General features: G+C 43.5%; 1 protein-coding gene across 4 annotated transcripts in view; it reads right to left on the reverse strand.

The window, feature by feature from the left end:
- Window positions 1–3,423: 3,423 nt before the first annotated feature.
- The window catches only part of LOC141265759 (ethanolaminephosphotransferase 1-like), a 76,920-nt gene continuing 59,668 nt past the window's right edge, over window positions 3,424–20,675 (reverse strand). Inside the window, exons 7-11 of one of the 4 annotated variants that reach the window (XM_073679272.1) lie at window positions 11,418–11,466; window positions 6,565–6,745; window positions 6,198–6,380; window positions 5,159–5,211; window positions 3,424–3,826 (exon numbers count right to left, since the gene is read on the reverse strand). In XM_073679272.1, coding sequence (XP_073535373.1) covers window positions 3,814–3,826; window positions 5,159–5,211; window positions 6,198–6,380; window positions 6,565–6,745; window positions 11,418–11,466 — 479 coding nt within the window. In that variant the 3' untranslated portion in view covers window positions 3,424–3,813. The other 3 variants (XM_073679271.1, XM_073679270.1, XM_073679273.1) reach the window with 3 other exon arrangements.

Here is a 20,675-nt window from a genome sequence, read left to right on the forward strand (position 1 = left end):
ATCATTTTTCTATGTTTTGGCGCTTATACACAATAAAAGCTATTTTATAGAAAAAAATATTTTTTAGTATCGCTTTATTCTGAGAGCTATAACTTTTTTATTTTTCGGCTGATGGAGCTGTATGGCAGCTTGTTTTTTGCGGGACGAGATGACGTTTTCAGCGGTATCATTTTTATTTATATGCGTCTTTTTGATCGCGTGTTATTCCACTTTTTGTTTGGCGGTATGGTGATAAAGCATTGTTTTTTGCTTCGTTTTTTTTTTTTTTTTTTTACCGTGTTCACTGAAGGGGTTAACTAGTGGGACAGTTTTATAGGTCAGGTTGTTCCGGACGCGGCGATACCAAATATGTGTACTTTTATTGTTTTTTTTTTATTTTTTTTATAATAATATTTATTGATGGGTACATTATATTTTTATTATTGGTGTATTATTTTTTTTATTTTTTTATAATATGTTTGCACATTTTTTTTTTTTTTTCCCACTTTCACACAGTTTATACACTTTATTACTTTGTCCCACTCTGGGACTTTCACTTTTTTTTCTCTGATCGCCTGCATGGCATAGGAATGGAGCACCATCCCTATGCCATGAAGGCTGTCAGAAGTGCACAGTGTGAAGATTGCTTGGAGATGCACTGCGCATGTCCAAGCAATCTTCCTGCTCTCTGGTGACCCGGATGTTGTCATGACGACATCGGGTCGTCATGGCAACACCCGGGAAGCCTTTGCAGACTGCGCTGGAAGCCGGAAGAGGAGGTGAGTATCGGCGATCACCTCCCCTTGCCCCCGCAATGCCGCGATCGACTTCGATCGCAGCATCGCGGGGGTTAATGTGCTGGGAGCGGTGCAGGACCGCTCCCTGCACATAGTACCGGGTGTCAGCTGTGACAATCAGCTGACACCCGGCGGCGATCGCGCCCGCACAGCCTGTGTGCGCGCGCGATCGCGATGGCGTACTAATACGGGTCTGGCTCTTAAGTCCCAGGGCACAGACACATATTAGTACGTCAGATGTTATTAAGGGGTTAAAGTTAAAACCAGCATACAGGCATACACAAAGTAGTAATAGAATTTTTGCTTCATTGAAGTAAATACTTTAAATTAAATAGTTAAAACAATATGGGAAGATAGCTTTGACACACCAAGTAAAGCTACGTGTTGCTCAGCATTACAGATCTGTGCAATTCTAAGACATATGTCTAAAGGGCTAATGTGCTACAGTCATCACAATAATCTTCTTCCATAGGGAAACATTAAGATCTTGCAATTAAAAGTCTTGTGCCTGCTGTGGTTAAAAAAAATAAAATATAAACTTTACCAAACTACATGTATAACCCGGCATCCATAACAGCATAATTTAAGTTAACAAACACTGTGGATTTGTACATTTGTTTTTATTTTTAAAAAACAAATACAAAAAAATAATAATTAAATACACTGATAATATCATTCAAGATTGTATAAAATGATGTAAACCATAACCCAGTTATATACAATACTGTGCAAAAGTTTTAAACAGGTGTGGTAAAATGCTGCAAAGTAAGAACGCATTTAAAAAGAGAAATGTTAATGGGTTTTTCAAAAAAGTCAGCTCACGTGTGGCCTGGCTCAATTCACATATAGAACGGACACCGGAGAATCCCGAGAGTGCACACTGTGCGTGATGTGAGGATTCACAAGTCTCCAGTCGCATAGAGTGACTGTAGACTTTCATGATAAACTTGGACATCCCCTTTTACATTGCATTATAATAATTGGTTTAAAAAAAAAAAAAGAGAAATCTAAATAAAATCAATATTTGGTGTGATGATGATGACACTTTGCTGTCAAAATAGCATCAATTATTTTAAGTACAATGTCTAAGATTACACGAAAAGTCAGAAGGATTTGCACAAGCCTACAACCACAGAAGATCTCTGGTTAGTTCTCCAAGATACAGGTGCTTCTCACAAAATTAAAATATCATCAAAAAGTTAATTTATTTCAGTTCTTCAATTCAAAAAATGAAACTCGTATATTATATAGAGTCATTACAAACAGAGTGATCTATTTCAAGTGTTTATTTCTGTTAATGTTGATGATTATGGCGTACAGCCAATGAAAACACAAAAGTCATTATCTCAGTAAATTAGAATAATTAACAAAAAACACCTGCATAGGCTTCTTAAGCCTTTAAAAAGGTCCCTTAGTCTGTTTCAGTAGGCTCCACAATCATGGGGAAGACTGCTGACTTGACAGATGTCCAGAAGGCAGTCATTGACACACTCCACAAGGAGGGTAAGCAACAAAAGGTCATTGCTAAAGAAGCTGGCTGTTCACAGATTGCTGTATCCAAGCATATTAATTTAAAGTTGAGTGGAAAGAAAAAGTGTGCTAGAAAAAGGTGCACAAGCAACCGGGATAACCGCAGCCTTGAAAGAATTGTGAAGAAACGTCCATTCAAAAATTTGGGGGAGATTCACAAGGAGTGGACTGCTGCTGGAGTCATTGCTTCAAGAGCCACCACAAACAGACGTATCCAGGACATGGGCTACAAGTGTCGTATTCTTTGTGTCAAGCCACTCATGACCAATAGACAACACCAGAAGCGTTTTACCTGGGCCAAGGAGAAAAAGACCTGGACTGTTGCTCAGTGGTCCAAGGTGTTGTTTTCAGATGAAAGTAAATTTTGCATTTCATTTGTAAATCAAGGTCCCAGAGTCTGGAGGAAGAGTGGAGAGGCCACAATCCAAGCTGCTTGAGGTCTAGTGTGAAGTTTCCACAATCAGTGATGGTTTGGGGAGCCATGTCATCTGCTGGTGTAGGTCCACTGTGTTTTATCAAGACCAAAGTCAGCGCAGCCATCTATCAGGAAATTTTAGAGCACTTCATGCTTCCCTCTGCCGACAAGCTTTTTGGAGATGGAAATTTCATTCTCCAGCAGGACTTGGCACCTGTCCACACTGCCAAAAGTACCAATACCTGGTTTAAAAACAACAGTATCACTGTGCTTGATTGGCCAGCAAACTCGCCTGACCTTAACCCCATAGAGAATCTATGGGATATTGTCAAGAGGAAGATGAGACGCCAGACCCAACAATGCAGACGAGCTGAAGGCTGCCATCAAAGCAACCTGGGCTTCCATAACACCTCAGCAGTGCCACAGGCTGATCGCCTCCATGCCACACTGCATTGATGCAGTAATTGATACAAAATGAGCCCCGACCAAGTATTGAGTGCATTTACTGAACATACATTTCAGTAGGCCAACATTTCGGATTTTAAAAACATTTTTAAAGCTGTTGTTATAAAGTATTCTAATTTACTGAGATAATGACTTTTGTGTTTTCATTGGCTGTAAGCCATAATCATCAACATTAACAGAAATAAACATTTGAAATAGATCACTCTGTTTGTAATGACTCTATGTCATATGAGTTTCACTTTGTGTATTGAAGAACTGAATTAAATTAACTTTTTGATGATATTCTAATTTTTTGTGAGAAGCACCTGTATATTGGACTATGTCTCTTTCGAGTTCTTTAAAAAACTGTGTACAAGTGTACCTAGAAAGACTGATGCAAATCTTTTGTTCATTCATTTTGCTAATTGATAAAAATTTTCCACACCTGCCTAAAACTTTTGCACAGTACTGTAGATACAGTAAACCCTGGTTCAACTCATTCACTAATATGTGAGCTCTGCTCATTGTGCTGTAGTCTGAGAATGACAGACACTTGTTTGCTTATATAAAACAAAGTTTTAGAGACTTTTGATTTTCTGGCTTTATACAGTTTCTTCAAGGAAGACTTTTAAATGGTGAAATCTTTTATCAGATGAGTTCCCTAAAAGAGATTAAAACAATGAACGTCCATAATAATGTTAAGGAACATGATATCAGCGCTACAGATGTTCCTACAGTGAACATTACAAGCAAGTGCAACAATTAGGAGCAGGAACAATATGAGCACAAATATATTTGGTTAATCCTCCTAAGAGACAAGATAAATCAGCAGCATTGTTGTTTTTGCTCTGTGACCACTGATTTAAAGTACGGTAGGCCAGCGCTTGAAGAGGCAGAAGACAGCAACTGGTAAGTATTTTAATGTATACAATAAACATACATTAAGGAAAGCCAATAGATGGAGAAACAAAAAAAAAACAGTGCTAGAATGGGACTTTAAAGTTATTTTCACACTGCGTTTTTTTTTTTTCAGGACTTTAAAAACAACACAAGTTTTCAAGCAGAATCTGCTTCTTCTGTAGCTTTCTAAATGCATGGTGCCTACAGTGAAACATGGTGGTGGCAGTGTCTTTATGTTTGGCTGCAAGTGTGCTGCTGGTGTCAGGAGCTACATTTTATTGATGGTATCATGAAGTCACAGATTTACTGCTCTATATTGAAAGAGAAGATGCTACCATCACTCCGTGGCCATGGTTGACGTGCACTTTTCCAACATGACAATGATCGAAAAAACACATCTAAGGCCACTGTTGCATTTCTGAAGAAGAACAGCGTGAACGTGATCCAGTGGCCAAGTGTCTCCTGGCTTGAACCCAATCAAACGCCTATGGGGAATTCTGAAGAGACAGATTGTCGTCACTTTCCATCCAGCATCCAGGCTCTAAAAGAGATCGTTCTTGAAGAATGGAAAAAGATTGACATTGCAATATGTTGCCAGCTTGTTCATTCCAGGCCTAGAAGACTTGGTGCTGTCCTTAAAAATCAAGAAGGTCATACAAAATACTAGATGTAGTAGTTTTTCATGTGGGGTGAATTCATATTTGCATCAACTAATTTGAGTAAAACTGAAGATTTTGTAATGAAAGTTATATTATTAACTTTACATTCATGTTATGGGTTAAAAAAATGTTCTATGAAACTCAGTCTTGTCAAAATTTTGGAAATTGCTCTTGTGTTGAGTGAGATATGAATTAAAATCTTACTTTTCAAAGAGGGTGTACTGATTTATGGTGAGCACTGTAGCTCTTAACTATAATATAGGTTGGAAAATAAAAACAGTAATTTTGCAAAGTATATAATAAGACAATGATTGGTGCTTGTTTTAGATGTCCCAAATATGCAATAATATTTATAGCATCTTCCTTACAGTTCTTAAAATATAATAAAAATATAAAACCTGTGGATTTACATGTCAGTTACTCAATCTGCATACCGCTTCTTTAGGGAGAATACGTAAATATGGAAATGTTTGCTCAGTTGTTTCCCCTAAAATAAAGTATAAGATTAGTATTTTACATATTAAATATTATTTGTTCAAAACTTTGTTGATGAAACTGGGGTCTATATAACAATACTGCCTTTATGGTGCTACCTATGGATAGCCGTCTCTGATTTACTTTATAAATCAAATCCTATTTAAAAGGAAACTTGTCATGTGAGGAAATATTACCTGCATTCAGTGTCGGACTGAGGTGCCGAGGGCCCACCAGTAACCAACTCCAGGCCCCACTTTTCAGCTACATGCAAATGTGACATTATGCTCAATCATAAATTTATATAACAGTGGACTGGGTAGATTGGTAAATGAATAAGATGCTGCCTTTGTCTGTACATAGTGATTCAAGTATATTGTGCCAAGTACTGCTCATATAAGAGGGTGGTGGCCCACCAGAGGATTCTCCTGTTCTCCTGTGGGCCAGTCCAAGCTTGCCTGCAGATATAGGATTAATCTGCAGATAAATAGCATTAAAATCCTGCCTGCTTTACTGAAGCATCAGCTACAGAGATAAAAATGAACTTATACTCTCCCTGTAGCTGCTTGCTTTCAGTCACAGGGGCAGTGCCGGGAGCTGTTACAGTCACTTTGATTGACAGTCTGCTCTGCGCACACATGCTGCACACACATGCTTTTAAGCAGGCTGTCAATCAAAGTGCTGGGGTGTGATAACAGCTGCGCTCACTGTATGGTGAGCGGTCACTTTAATAGCTCCCTGAACCGCCCTTATGACTGAAAGTGAGGGCTACAGAGAGGTTATAAGTTCATTGTCTTTCTGCATCTGTGTTTCCATTAAGATAGGCAGGAATGTAATGCTATTTACCTACCAATCAACCCTATATCTAAAGGTTAATAGCATTTCCCAACATGACAGGTTCTTTTTAAAGCCCTTCAACCATTGACTCACAGGATAGTCACCTACAGATGGCTCTAGAGATTTTTTTTTTAATACTGAAGAAAGCAAACTAACACTCACCACACAAACTCCATAATGAATGTGAGCAGCTGTAGCAAGAGCTGTGAAGGCAAAGAACGTGAGCTCTTCCAGGGACCCAAGATATCCAGACACAGCTAGACCAACTACTAAGGACAATGGCCAAAGGAGCCAACAGAAGACTTCAGATCTGGTGTTACTCATCTGGCATATAATAACTCTGCACTGGCAAATAAAAGTATAGATGCTGATGTAAGCTGAAATAGCTACAGTATATATGACATAAATGGAAATAACTATACATGTTCCATTCCATTAATATACAAATAACCATAAAAGCAATGTCAGAGAACAAGTATCCTTGCTTTCTGGTTATACTATACAACAAACATGGCCAACTCATACTTACAGTCACATTTGAGAAGAGTACACCGACCATCCATAAAAATAACCTCGGCTGTTTGTCCAGGATTTTACATGGTGAAAAAATAGTCCAGACGGTCAACAAAATAAATAAAAGGGAAGGAGAAAATAATGGTAAAAGTGCTTCATATACAGAGTCCTTCAGCAAGGTTTTCTGTCGATAAGCTCTGTAGGCAGAAAAAGAAAGTAAAAAGAAAGTTCAGCTCATCCTCATTAAATCCCATGAAGTCCAGAACAGCGAAAACGTCTATGCCAGGACGCAATGAAGATTCAGTGGAAGAAAGAAAAATCTAGCTTCATGGACAATGAAATATTTATTTGTGCAAAATAGCAAACCATTGAAAAATAGTGAAAAAGCTTATCTCCAAAAGCATATTCTGTGTGAGAAGTGTCTACAAAGTGAACGCAACCGGATCTGAATACTATTTAAATAAGCTGGTATTGTGGAGTTGTTATCATGACTAAGGGTGATTCACAAATCTATGAGATGTCTCTGTTCTAACTTACCGCCCTATGGATTTTAACTGTACTGTATCTGGAGATATGATTTTTTTACTTTTTTCACTAGTTTGCTATTTTGCACAAATAAATATTTCATTATCCGTGAAGCTGGAATTTTCTTTCTTCCAATGAACAGGAGTTATTGTTCATGGCTCTGCCTTATATTTTCATTTGCTACATGCATGAGCACATAGAGCAAAGTTCTAATGTTATATTTCATTAAAATAAGAATTCTACAAAGAATTTAGATCCAGTTTTCAAAACTACGTACATGGAAAAAGATTCTGTAAATGGATCTTAAATAACTCAAGTTTAGAAGAAAAAATCTAATTAAGAGAAAACCTGTCACCTGATTCTGGGTGCTTAAACCATAGACAGCATGAAATAAAGACCGGCTGCCTCATCACAAACATATATTTGACTCTGAAAAGTTATTTTGAAAGTTGAGGAGATCAGTCAGACTGAGCAAAGGAGGGTGAAAGCCACCCAGGTGACTGTTCTGCTCCCTTCGGGCTGGTTTCTAAACTTTTCATTCTCTGAAAGCCACAGCACTTTATAATAAGACGATATGAGAGTAAATATTTGTTATGAGTGAGCCTGTCCCTGTTTAATGCTGCCCCTAGTTCAGGCAGTATACTGTATATCTCATAACACATTCTCTTTAAGTAGATGTACACAATAATATATTTAGGCGGCATACCATAGTGGCAATTGTACAAAATATCTATTAATGGGTATAGCATTTGGAGGACCTAGATAAGGAGCCCTAAATGTATTGCAATGTGTTCAGTGGAGATGCACCAACAGTGCGCCTCCTAAACAATGCCTACCTATTCAGGGCCACAGACATGGTATGAATTAGTGTTGATTGAGCATGTTCTGTTAACCCTTTCAGCGAGCACGCTCGGGTGCTCGCCAAGTATTTGCGGCGTGCTCGGCATCTATTTAGTGCTACTGGGGCTGCATGTGTCACGGCTGTTAGACAGCTGTGACACATGCAGGGATTGCCTGTTTGTTAGTTGTGACATATGCAGGGATTGCCTATCTAACAGCCATGACACATGCAGCCGCAGCGGCACTAACATAGGGGCCGAACAAGCCGTCAATACTTTGAGAGCACCCGAGTGTGCTCGCTGAAAGGGTTAACTGAACACGCTCGATCAACACTAGTATGAATTAAAATCTAGTCCCCCAATATAGTTCATCAGTATGCATCAACTTCCACAGGGGTAATGGTAATGCTTAGTTCCACTACCTCTGAGGAAGCAGGTGCATACCATTGAAACATGTTAAGGAAGATAGTTTAGGAGGCGCACTACAGGTGCATCTCCACTGATTGCGTTTAGGACTCTTTATCTGCCAGTCCCCCTAATATCCTTAAATGCTATACCCATTAATTGACCACCATTTGGATGCTTTTAAAGCACTAATGATTTTTTGGCAAACCGATAAAGTTTGAAATTGAAATGATTAAGTAGAAATATGCAGCTAGCACTATAATGCTGCTTCAGTAGATCGGTAAATACAGGCATTAGTTTGCCCTTGTAGCAAAATTGCCTTTACAAAGGATTAGATAGCGCATGCCTCTCAAAGATTGTAATGCACCACTCCAGTGTTTTTTTATTTCACCACTGGAGCGGTATCACTAATGTAAGTTCCCTTCCTCTAGTAATATACTCACCAACCACCGTCTCCTGCTCTTCCCAGCATGGCTCCTGTCTCATTTTGCCATCTTGTTACTGCAGCTCCTGACTGACCGGATGTCAGAGCTAATGTTCACAAGCTCTCAATGTAAGTCTATGAGATCCTTGTTCTGGCTCTCATAGATTTACATTGAGTAGTGATCTCCAGCTCGCCCAGTAAACACTTGAGCGATCCGGCAGGTCACAACCTGCAGATGACGACCGGAGGAGCAGCAAGAACAGAAGAACATGGAGGTAAGTATATTACTGGAGGCAGGAAACATTAGTGATAACACTCTGGCAGTGAAACCCCCCTACCCCTGCTGGCGTGGTGCTTTAGTAGTTTATATCAAGCAAACAGTATGAATGACAGGAGGTTCAGTTGTAACATATTGGTGCAAAGACAGAATATATTAATTAACCATATTGAGGCAGTTTATGCAATTTGATACTCTGGTTTTGCAAACTTTTTGACAAATAGAATTGTAACAGTGAGGCCTTTAATTCTTTAAGGCCACAGCCCCACTATCAGTATTTGGTCAGTATTTTTCCTCAGGAGTGGCAACCAGGAGTGGGTGATAAATGCAGAAGTGGTGACGTGTTTCTATTATACCTTTTCTCTGATTCTTCCACTCCTGGTTTTGGCTGCCACTTCTGAGAAAAAATACTGACCAAATACTGATAGTGGGGCCGTGGACTTAAGGCCCCGTCACACTAAGCGATGCAGCAGCGATCCCGACAACGATACGACCTGTCAGGGATCGTTGCTGCATCGCTAATACATCACTGGTGAGCTGTCAAACAGGCAGGCTCACCAGCGATGAGGGGAGCAGCGATATCGTGGAAAGAATCGTTCCACGATGTCCTGCTCCCGTTACCAGCCTGCTGCAAGCAGGAGCAGGCTGGTAACTATGGTAAATATCGGGTTACTAAGTGCGCGTGTGCCCCTAGTAACCCGCTGTTTACCATGGATACCACTCTGCTACGGTGCGCTGGAGCCTCCGCTCACCGTAGCAGAGTGGTATCTATGGTAAACAGCGGGTTACTAAGTGCGCGCGTGCCCCTAGTAACTCGATATTTACCATGGTTACCAGCCAGATCGTTGGTCCCGCTGGTCACACACAGCGATGTGTGCTGGCCAGCGGGAGGCCAACGACCAAAAAATGGTCCAGGACACTTTGCAGCGATCAGCGACCTCACAGCAGGGGCCTGATCGTTGCAAAGTGTCACACATAGCGACATCGCTGGTGAGGTCGCTGGTGAGTCACCAAAACCGTGAGACAGCAGCGATCTCGCTAGCGATATCGCTTAGTGTGACGGGGCCTTAACAGTGAGAATCCATGAGATTGCACACGTCACTAGAAGTCCCATACACCTTTGTTATTAATCTTGCAGATCCCCCCAAGAGTTAAATGTTGATAAGTCTCTAACAGACTTGAAATCTTTTAGGTGGATCAATTTGACTTGAACTAGTGATTTTGATCCACAAATTGCATCAAAATGAGACATCACATCTCTATTTTTTTTTTTGTGTGTGAACAATTGGTCGACAAACAAATCGAACATGCCCATGAAGCATGATGGGAACATGCTCTATCCGTGAAAAACACAGATACAACAAACACTTACATGAAACATGCACGTGTGAATGGGGACTTAGAGTGCAATCAACATTTAGCTACAAAAAATCTCTCACCTGTAAGAATGCTTTCATTGTGAGTGTCCCAGCTCATGGACCCCCTGCAATTAAGTATTTTGAGGAGCAGTAATGCTAACAATTTTCTTTTACATTTTTAGGCTAAGTGCACACGATGCAGAAATGCTGCGGAGCGTTTCAGCATCTCCCTGGCATGCGGGTTGTCAAGCACTTTTTCAAGCGATTTTAGCATCACTTGGAAAAGCGCTTGACAACTTGGTCACACTATATAAATCCATGCAACCGGCATGGATTTATATAGTGTGACCAAGTTACGATGCTGTAAATGCATCAATAGTAAAAAAAAAAAAAAGAATAAAAATGTTGAAAAATAAAAAAAAACATTATACTCATCGGTCGCGTGACCTGTCACATGACTAAATGACGTCATGGAAGGTCCTTTTACACTAGCAGCCGAAGAGCCAGCAGCGCCGCCGGAAGCAGACAGGGTAAGTAGGTAGAAGGTAAGTATATGTTTTTTTTTATTTTAGTTCTTTTTAACTACAGATACTATGGTACCCGGGTCTCCTCTTCTCCAGACCCGGGTACCATCTGCGCATTGAATCGCATAATATCCGCATGTGTACGTGTAGTCATGCGGATGTTATGCGGTCCAATGCAAGTCAATGGCATGGTTGCATAATGGTTGTGCTGCGGATTTTTCTGCAATGATAATCGGCAGCGGAAATTTCGGCAGCATGTGCACATGCGGATTATCATTGGGAAACATGGCAGACAACTTAACAAGCGTTTTTAATGCGTTTTTGCGGCGGAAATGGCGCAGCTGAAACGCATTAAATCCGCATTTTGGGCACGCAGCCTTACAGATCTTGTGCTTATTATATTACAGAATGTATTCCTGTACATATAGAGAGCATAGAGCTATATATTTAGCAATAAATAAATTCAGTAAATTTGCTTCTCCAATATATATATTGTAAATGTAAAATGCCAACTTACACAGCAATATTAAACAATGTCTGGGGAAAGGCAATTAGTATACTGCAGCCTAGAATATCAAAAAAACAAATATTTGTTAAAACATTAATTTTTATATATATGAGATTTTATTTCAAGTATTCTATTTGTCTTTACATTTTTATAAAAAATTAATATAGAAATCTAAAATGTATAGTATTAAAGAAAGTGTCATGTAAATACATTTTACATAAATAAATAGCACAAGCAGATATAAGAAACTTTATTATATATACCATATTTTATCCGAGAAATATGTTTCTTTCTCCACTTACACTATTTGGAGAGGAGTACTAGGACACCTTCACATTATACCTACAGGAGCTTTTATGATGTCTCATTATAAATCAATAGGTATTAATTTGGGGTTCCTTCCAATTTACAACTGTAACAACTTCCACTCTTTTGGGAACATCTACAAGATTTTGGAGCTTGTATGTGTTAATTTCTGACCATTCATTCAGAAGAGGATTTGTGAGGTCACACTTCGATGCTGGATGAGACAACTTGGATCACAAATTCTGTTCTAGTTCACCTCAATGGTGTTTGATGGGGTTGAGGTCAAGGCTCTACGTGGGCCTGTCAAGTTCTTTCACACCAAACGCCCCCATCCATGGACCTTGACAGTAGTTACGTAGTTGCATAGTTAGGTTGAAAAAAAAGACTTAGGTTCATCAAGTTCAACCTTTCTCCACTAGTTATACATTCTCTATCGCTAGGTTATTTATAAATCACAATGCCATTTGTTGGGAGAAAAGCATCCAGACATTTTTTCAAAAGCTGTTATAGTGTCGGCCGTTACTACCTCTTGCAGTCGGGCAATCCACCTTCTGACTGCTCTGACTGTAAAGAACCCTTTCCTATTTAGCTGCCGGATTCGCCTTTCCTCCACTCATAATGAGTGCCCCCTGGTCCTTTGTATGGTCTTTGGAAGGAATAAGTCATGTGCCTGTCCTCTGTATTGACCATGCATGTACAGTTATATAAAAAAGTTTGGGCACCCCTATTAATCTTAAGCGTAATGTTTTATAAAAATTGGTGTTTTTGCAACAGCTATTTCAGTTTGATATATGTAATAACTGTTGGACACGGTAATGTTTCTGCCTTGAAATGAGGTTTATTGTACTAACAGAAAATGTGCAATCTGCATTCAAACAAAATTTGACAGGTGCATAAGTATGGGCACCTCACCAGAAAAGTGACATTAATATTTAGTAGATCCTCCTTTTGCAAAAATAACAGCCTCCAGTCGCTTCCTGTAGCTTTTAATGATTTCCTGGATCCTGGATGAAGGTATTTTTGACCATTCCTCTTTACAAAACAATTCCAGTTCAGTTAAGTTTGATGGTCGCCGAGCATGGACAGCCCTCTTCAAATGATCCCACAGATGTTCAATGATATTCAGGTCTGGGGACTGGGGTGGCCATTCCAGAACATTGTAATTGTTCCTCTGCATGAATGCCTGAGTAGATTTGGAGCGGTGTTTTGGATCATTGTCTTGCTGAAAGATCCATCCCCTGCGTAACTTCAACTTTGTCACTGATTCTTGAACATTATTGTCAAGAATCTGCTGATACTGAGTGGAATCCATGCGTCCCTCAACTTTAACAAAATTCCCAGTGCCGGCATTGGCCACACAGCCCCAAAGCATGATGGAACCTCCACCAAATTTTACTGTGGGTAGCAAGTGTTTTTCTTGGAATGCTGTGTTTTTTAGCCGCCAAGCATAACGCCTTTTTGTATGACCAAACAACTCAATCTTGGTTTCATCAGTCCACAGGACCTTCTTCCAAAAAGAAATTGGCTTCTCCAAATGTGCTTTTGCATACCTCAGCCGACTCTGTTTGTGGCGTGCTTGCAGAAACGGCTTCTTTCGCATCACTCTCCCATACAGCTTCTCCTTGTGCAAAGTGCGTTGTATAGTTGACCGATGCACAGTGACACCATCTGCAGCAAGTTGATGCTGCAGCTCTCTGGAGGTGGTCTGAGGATTGTCCTTGACTGATCTCACCATTCTTCTTCTCTGCCTTTCTGATGTTTTTCTTGGCCTGCCACTTCTGGCCTTAACAAGAACTGTCCCTGTGTTCTTCCATTTCCTTACTATGTTCCTCACAGTGGAAACTGACAGGTTAAATCTCTGAGACAGCTTTCTGTATACTTCCCCTGAACAACTATGTTGAATAATCTTTGTTTTCAGATCATTTGACAGTTGTTTGGAGGAGCCCATGATGCCACTCTTCAGAGGAGATTCAAACAGGAGAACAACTTGCAAGTGGCCACTTTAAGTAGCTTTTCTCATGATTGCATACACCTGGCTATGACGTTCAAAGCTCAATGAGGTTACAAGACCAAAAAAAGTGCTTTAGTAAGTCAGTAAAAAGTAGGTAGGAGTATTTAAAACAAGAAAATGATAAGGGTGCCCATACTTATGCACCTGTCAAATTTTGTTTGAATGCAGATTGCACATTTTCTGTTAGTACAATAAACCTCATTTCAAGGCAGAAACATTACTGTGTCCAACAGTTATTACATATATCAAACTGAAATAGCTGTTGCAAAAAAACAATTTTTATGAAACATTAAGCTTAAGATTAATAGGGGTGCCCAAACTTTTTCATATAACTGTATCTATACATATAAATAAGATCTCCTCTGAGACGTGCTGGAACCAAACTGTTCCCATAAAATTGGAAGCATATAATTAAGCAAAATGCCTTTGAATTATACCTACAAAAAAACTATACAACAAAGTTGTATTCAAATAAAATTATATGATAAATGATAAAAATAACAGCGACTAGTAAGTATACATAGTATGCGGTCTAATATGACTGACACATATAATGGTCCATAGGGGGAAAGATGTAAAAATCAGGTGCTATTTGCACTGTTAAAGTTAAAGTCCCTCTTCTGGAAAAAAACGCGCGTTGGGACCTAGGCTGTGTGGACACCACTCTACTTGCCTGTTGCGGTATGCACCTTACTCCTTGTTACTTACTACTGTGCCATTTTTTAGTGTCCTAGGGGCTATGTGTATGCAGGGCATTAATTAGTCTGTGGTGGCACATCCATTTTTTCTGCTTTGTAATTTTTGGAGTATTATTTATTTGTATGTGTATTAGTATGCAACACTTTTTTACCGCAACCAGTACTGTGGCATATATTATCTGTCCCCTGCCTTGTTTTTCCACCTGTTATTTTTATCATTTTCCTTATTTTAATTCGATAATCAATAAACTATAATTTTATTTGAATACAACTTTGTTGCATAGTTTTTTTGTAGGTATACTGTAACTGTCTTGACTATACAATAGTTTTCTTTATCCAATTTTTGTGAATTAAAATGTCTTTGTATGCTGAAGCAATATCAGATCATGCTACTACTTTCAAGAGTTTAGTTTAGCCCAAAGCTTGATTCACAGCTACAATGATCATGACAGTTGTATAATGTTGTCCATGCTGCTGGTTCTATGGATGTGGTACACAGAGACAGGAGAGCAAGAACCCCTCATGCCTTGATGTGTTGTGTATGGGAGACAACATAGCAGCTAGTCGCCACCCAAAAAGTTAATATTAGAGCCTGCACGGGGAAAACTGGTGATAAAAGTCAGAGTCAAGTCATATAATGGCCAGAAATAGTGTTAGTCCTCATGTACACACACATAACATATTCTGATTCATCTTCTGATTCTAAACAACATTCCTGTACCATTGTGGGCATATGTCTAAATCACTATATAAATGAAAAACTTCTACAACTTTTCTAATTTACTTTGTGTTTTAATTTCTCATTATCTTCAGGCTTATTTTGATTGTTTGAGAAACAATCACATTGCATTTGTGGCGCCCCTGCGGGTTCAGTCGTCACAGAGGTACTGCATCTCACCCAGAGGTGTGGTATCCCACTCTCAGGTAAGGATGGAGTTCTGCCCGGGACCCAAACACCTGCATCCAACACTACACTACTCCAGACCAGCAGGAGGGGCAAGATGCATTGCTGCACTGCTGAGCCCTGTCCCTGGCTGGAGTGGGGGAACCAAGAGAGGGGGAACCATGTAGTGGGTGTGGGTTGAGGAAGAAGATCAGGGGAGCACTAGTGAAGGAGGATATAAAAAGGGGAAGCCATCTTGGGTGTGTAGTCAGTGAGAACAGTCTGAGGGAACAGTGAGGAGAGAGTGTGTGGAGCAGGAGCTCTGCTCAGGAGGAGGGCCTAGTGAGAGAGGCCCAGGACAGACTGAAGAGAGGAGAGGAGCAGGAAGGAAGGCTCCAGAACAGAAAGGATCCCAGGGGCATGGGCAGTGCGCTTGCCACCCGTGCGCCCGAACCCACCAGGAGTGGAAAGATCAGGCCGCAGAGAGGGGACCGGCCCTTAAACTAGCAGAGTTCGTCAAGTCTCAACTAGATAACCAGAGGGTGCAGCATTTCAGGTGCTGCAGCCAACAGCCACATTTAATCGCTAAAAAGGTGACTATAGAGGACCCAGGGGACAGAGAAGACGTCGCCCGACAAGGTCCGCGGTCACTGGCTTGGGACACTGGGTGTGAGGCGCAGGGCAGGAGGGTGAAAGCCAGCGCAGGAAGACGACCAGAAGAGGCACATGAAAAGGGGTCCCGCTAAGTGCTCTTAAGTTGACGCGCCCCTGGGCCTGTGTCGCGCTGCGTTGCGCACGCGGGAGCTTACCCGGAGCCGGATCTGTTTAGGGTTGTAGTCTCGTGGCGGTGACCCGGTCCGTGCCCAGGGAGTCAAACTGGACGGCAGTCTGTTAGCGGTAGAAAATGGTTGATGACTACGCCACCCGTTGAATGCAGCCAGGGGGCTGCTGCTGCAGGGCAGACCGCTGAGGCCGGTGGAAGGATGGTGCAGCGTGATAGTATAACCCCCAACGGGAGGGGTATGGCCTCAGGGCAGCCGACGTGGATGATGGGGGTAGCAGGAACCACTCAGAGACGGTATGGTAGCGTTCAGGGTCTTTACTGGTAACAACGATAGACCCTCCCGGAGTACTTGCTAGCGAACGGGGCCTGGTCAGTCCTTGAGCAGATGGGATCTCCCCTGGCCAGGCGTAGTTGTAGGCCTCCCAAGCTGACTGTACTCTTCTGGCTACCTTGCTAGAAGCTGATGTAAGTAGCCCACGTCCCTGAGTGTACCGTGTGGTGCTCACCCGTATGGCCGGTGACTCGGGGCCTTCTAATGGCTTCCGCTCCACGATGGCGGTGCTGGTCCCACGCGTGTGACCGGGCCTTCGGGCTTCTGGGCCAGGGGACCTGAAATCCCCTGCCTGACGGATTCTGCTGCTGGGTAGAAGTTAGTCCCCACAGCCTCGGACTCCGGGTCCGGTAAAGAATCTTCTTAGTCAGGGCGAGCTCTTTAGCTGCCAGCCCCTGACTCCTTGTGACTCTGCTGCTTCCTATGCTGCTCTTGTCTCTACTCTTCCTGGACTCACTAACCCTGCCTCAGCCCCGGGTTTATACAGGGGAAGTTCTTCCCCTCCCAAGGCTGGGCAGGAGGTGTGGCATGCACAGGATCCCTGACCAAAGGACCTCCCACCTGCCCTCAGACGTAATATCTCTATCACTGTGACAACCAGACCCCTGGGGTGTCACACTCCCCCCTAGTGAAATTTAGTACTCCGGGACTAAACACTTTTTAGAAAAATATAACAAGGTATATCAAAGAACAATAAAATACAATAAGGAAACACAATAAGATGGTCACGGATGTCCGCAACCGGGTGCAGTCTTTGAAGAAAAGCAAAGATGTCCATTTCACCAACACAGGGAGACGTAACCAGGTAGGGGTCTGTCCTACCCCGAGTCCTTAACAGTCTCTAGTCCATCCTGGGTTACGCTCCAACTATATACAAAGGATTCCCGGTAAATCCACCGAAGACTCCTAAAAACAACTAGAAACACAAAATTACACACAAGCAACAATAAACAGGTAAACATTGTAAAACAACTTAAACATTTAGATCCTCCAACGTGCGGGTAACTGGCCTCTAGTGGCCCTAGTGGACCTACGGAGCTGACTGTCTGGCCCTGAACTACAGGGTGTAGGAGCTGTCAAGGGTAAACTGGGCAGCTGTCTACCGGCTCTTTGTCTCACTAGGGGTACGGCAGGCTCACTATAAGCAGAGGGTGGATTCTCCTGTTCCGCTTGGGTGGAGTCTTCTGCCTCCTGGACCGGCTGCTCTTCCAGCTCTACCCGTTGCTCCGTAGGTTCTTGGGATGATGGTTGGAGGAAGGTGAGTACGGGTACCACAACTGCACCATTGACTTGAGTCCAAGACCGAGGGAAGTCCCCGAGCACGGTACTAACCATATCTTCCCTTTCTTCCACGGGTCGATGGTCTTCCTGTTCCTCCTCAGGGTTCCTCAGTTGTTCGGGGCACTTCTTCAGGTGGTCCCGGGATACAATGGCTGTGGTTTCCCCTCCGTCTTTACTGATGGTACAGACCTTCGGGTTCTCGTGGCTTGAGGGCAGTACGGTGTACGGGTCCTTCTCCCACTGGTCGTCCAACTTGTGGAGCCGTCTCTTCCTCTTCAAGACCTGCTCTCCGGGTACCAGGGGAACAGCGGGAGCATACTGGTTGTAAGTCTTCTCTTGTCTTTCCCTAGCCTGACAGAGACTTCGCTCCACGCTCTCCTGTACTTTCCGGTACTGCTGCTGCCTCTCTGTGTCCCAGTCTGTTTCTGGTGAAGTGTCCTCGGGCGTCAGGACTCCCATTTCCAGGTCAACAGGTAACTTACCAGGTCTTGCCCTCATTAGGTAAGCCGGGGTACAGTTGGTGGAACCTACCGGGATGTGGTTGTATAGGTCCACCAGATCGGGCAACTTCTCAGGCCACAGACTGCGTTCTTCCAGGGGCAACGTTTTTAGAAGATCCATTACCACCTGGTTCATTTTCTCACAAAGTCCATTAGTTTGCGGATGGTAGGGTGTCGTCCTTATCTTCCGGCAGCCATACAGATTGCAGAATTCCTGGAAGACCTCCGCTTCAAAGGCAGGTCCCTGGTCCGTCAGCACTTGGTCCGGGTACCCGTGTGGACGGCAAAAGTGCTGCTGGAAGGCTCTAGCTGCTGTTCGAGCCGTTAAGTCCTTGACGGGGACGACAACCAGAAACCGGGAGTAATGATCCACGATGGTTAACGCGTAGACGTAGCCACTTCTGCTGGGGGTCAGTTTTACATGATCCAAGGCTACCAGTTCCAACGGTTGCCGGGTGACGATGGACTGCAGGGGAGTCTTCTGGCTGGCCCGGTCCTTCCTTCTCAGATTGCACGGGCCACAGTCTCTGCACCACTTCTCGATGGTTCCCCTCATGCCTACCCAGTGGAACCGCTCGCGCAGCAGGAACTCCAGCTTTTTCCACCCGAAGTGTCCAGCTCCGTCGTGGTATGCCTCCATCACCATGGCTGCGTCTCTTCGTGGCACCACTACTTGCCAGAGTAGTTCATGCGTCCTGGAGTTAACCATTCTGCGGCACAACTTCCCCTTGTAAAGGAACAGTCGACTCTTCTCTGCCCATAGTTGTTTGGCTTCCTCTGGAGCGTCTGATTCCAGGCTAGCCTCCGGGCGAGTCAGCATCTCCTTCACCAGTCGGACGGCAGGGTCGCTGTCTTGCGTTTCCGCCCAGTTGTAGTGAGGTAAGGGGTTCAACGTAGCAGCCTGCTTACTCCTTACCCGGTGGGAATACTGGATAGTCCCATGACGGTGGAACGCAGGGAGTTCAACTTCTTCCAGTCCCTCCGGATCTTCTCCTCCGTCCGGCAGGTTGGGCATCCTGGACAGGGCGTCCGCGTTGGTATTGGAGCGCCCTGCCCGGTATTTAATTGTGAACTCGTAGTTGGACAGACGGGCCATCCACCTCTGCTCCAGGGCACCGAGTCTTGCCGTGTCCAGGTGTGTCAGCGGGTTGTTATCCGTGTATACGGTGAACCGGGAAGAAGCGAGGTAATGCTTAAAGCGCTCGGTGACTGCCCATACCACGGCCAGGAACTCTAGCTTAAATGAGCTATAATTCTCGGGATTCCTTTCGGTGGGTCGCAGTTTTCGGCTGGCATAGGCGATTACTCGCTCTTTCCCCTGCTGAATCTGGGACAGTACGGCTCCTAGCCCGACGTTACTGGCGTCGGTGTAGAGGATGAAGGGCTGGCTATAGTCCGGATACGCCAAGATTTCATCCCCCGTGAGGGCCATCTTCAGCTGGCGGAAGGACTCTTCCTCTAGCTCTTCCCATTTGAAGGGCGGCTTCTGGTTCTTGGCCTTCCGGGACTGGCCTATCAGGAGGTCCTGCATAGGCGCCGCCTTTTTGGTGAAACCGGGAATAAACCTTCGGTAGTAGCCTACCAACCCTAGGAACTGCCGCACTTCTTTTACGCTGGAAGGGCTTGGCCATCCTTTGATTGCGGTGATCTTATCGGGGTCGGGAGCCACTCCGTCAGCGCTCACCACGTGTCCCAGGTATTGCACCTTTGGTTTCAGGAGGTGACACTTGGAGGGTTTCACCTTTAGGCCGTAACTCGCCAGAGCTTCGAACACCTCCGCCAGGTGTTTCAGGTGGTCCTCATAAGTTTTGGAGTATACGATGACATCGTCCAGGTACAACAGGACCGTCTCGAAGTTTCTGTGGCCCAGACAGCACTCCATTAATCGTTGGAAGGTTCCTGGGGCGTTGCAGAGTCCGAACGGCATGCAGGTGAACTCGCTAAGTCCCATCGGGGTGGTGAATGCGGTCTTCTCCCGGTCCGCCTCTGCTACAGGAACCTGCCAGTACCCGCTAGTGAGATCCAAGGTAGAGAAGAAGTTAGCAGATCTTAAAGCAGCCAATGACTCCTCTATCCTTGGTAAGGGGTACGCATCCTTGTGTGTGATACGGTTGATTTTCCGGTAATCTACACACATCCTCATGGTGTTGTCTTTCTTTTTGACTAAAACTAGTGGGGCTGCCCAGGGGCTACAGCTATCCCGGATTACCCCAGCCTCCTTCATGTCTCTAAGCATCCCCTTGGCGTGTTGGTAATGTGCAGGGGGTACGGGTCGATACCTCTCTTTTATGGGAGGATGATCTCCCGTGGGGATGCGGTGTTCTACCCCCTTGACTCGCCCGAAGTCCAACGGGTGTTTACTAAACACTCTCTCATACTCTTGAACCACCCGATAGACTCCTTGTTTCTGGTGTGAGGGAGTGGAGTCAGTACCCAGATGTAGTTGCTGACACCAGTCCTCCATGTCTTTCTT

The sequence above is a fragment of the Phyllobates terribilis genome, unplaced genomic scaffold (assembly GCF_046119375.1).
Source record: "Phyllobates terribilis strain yellow unplaced genomic scaffold, ASM4611937v1 Scaffold_4__5_contigs__length_816908805, whole genome shotgun sequence".
Taxonomy (NCBI): Eukaryota; Metazoa; Chordata; class Amphibia; order Anura; family Dendrobatidae; genus Phyllobates; species Phyllobates terribilis.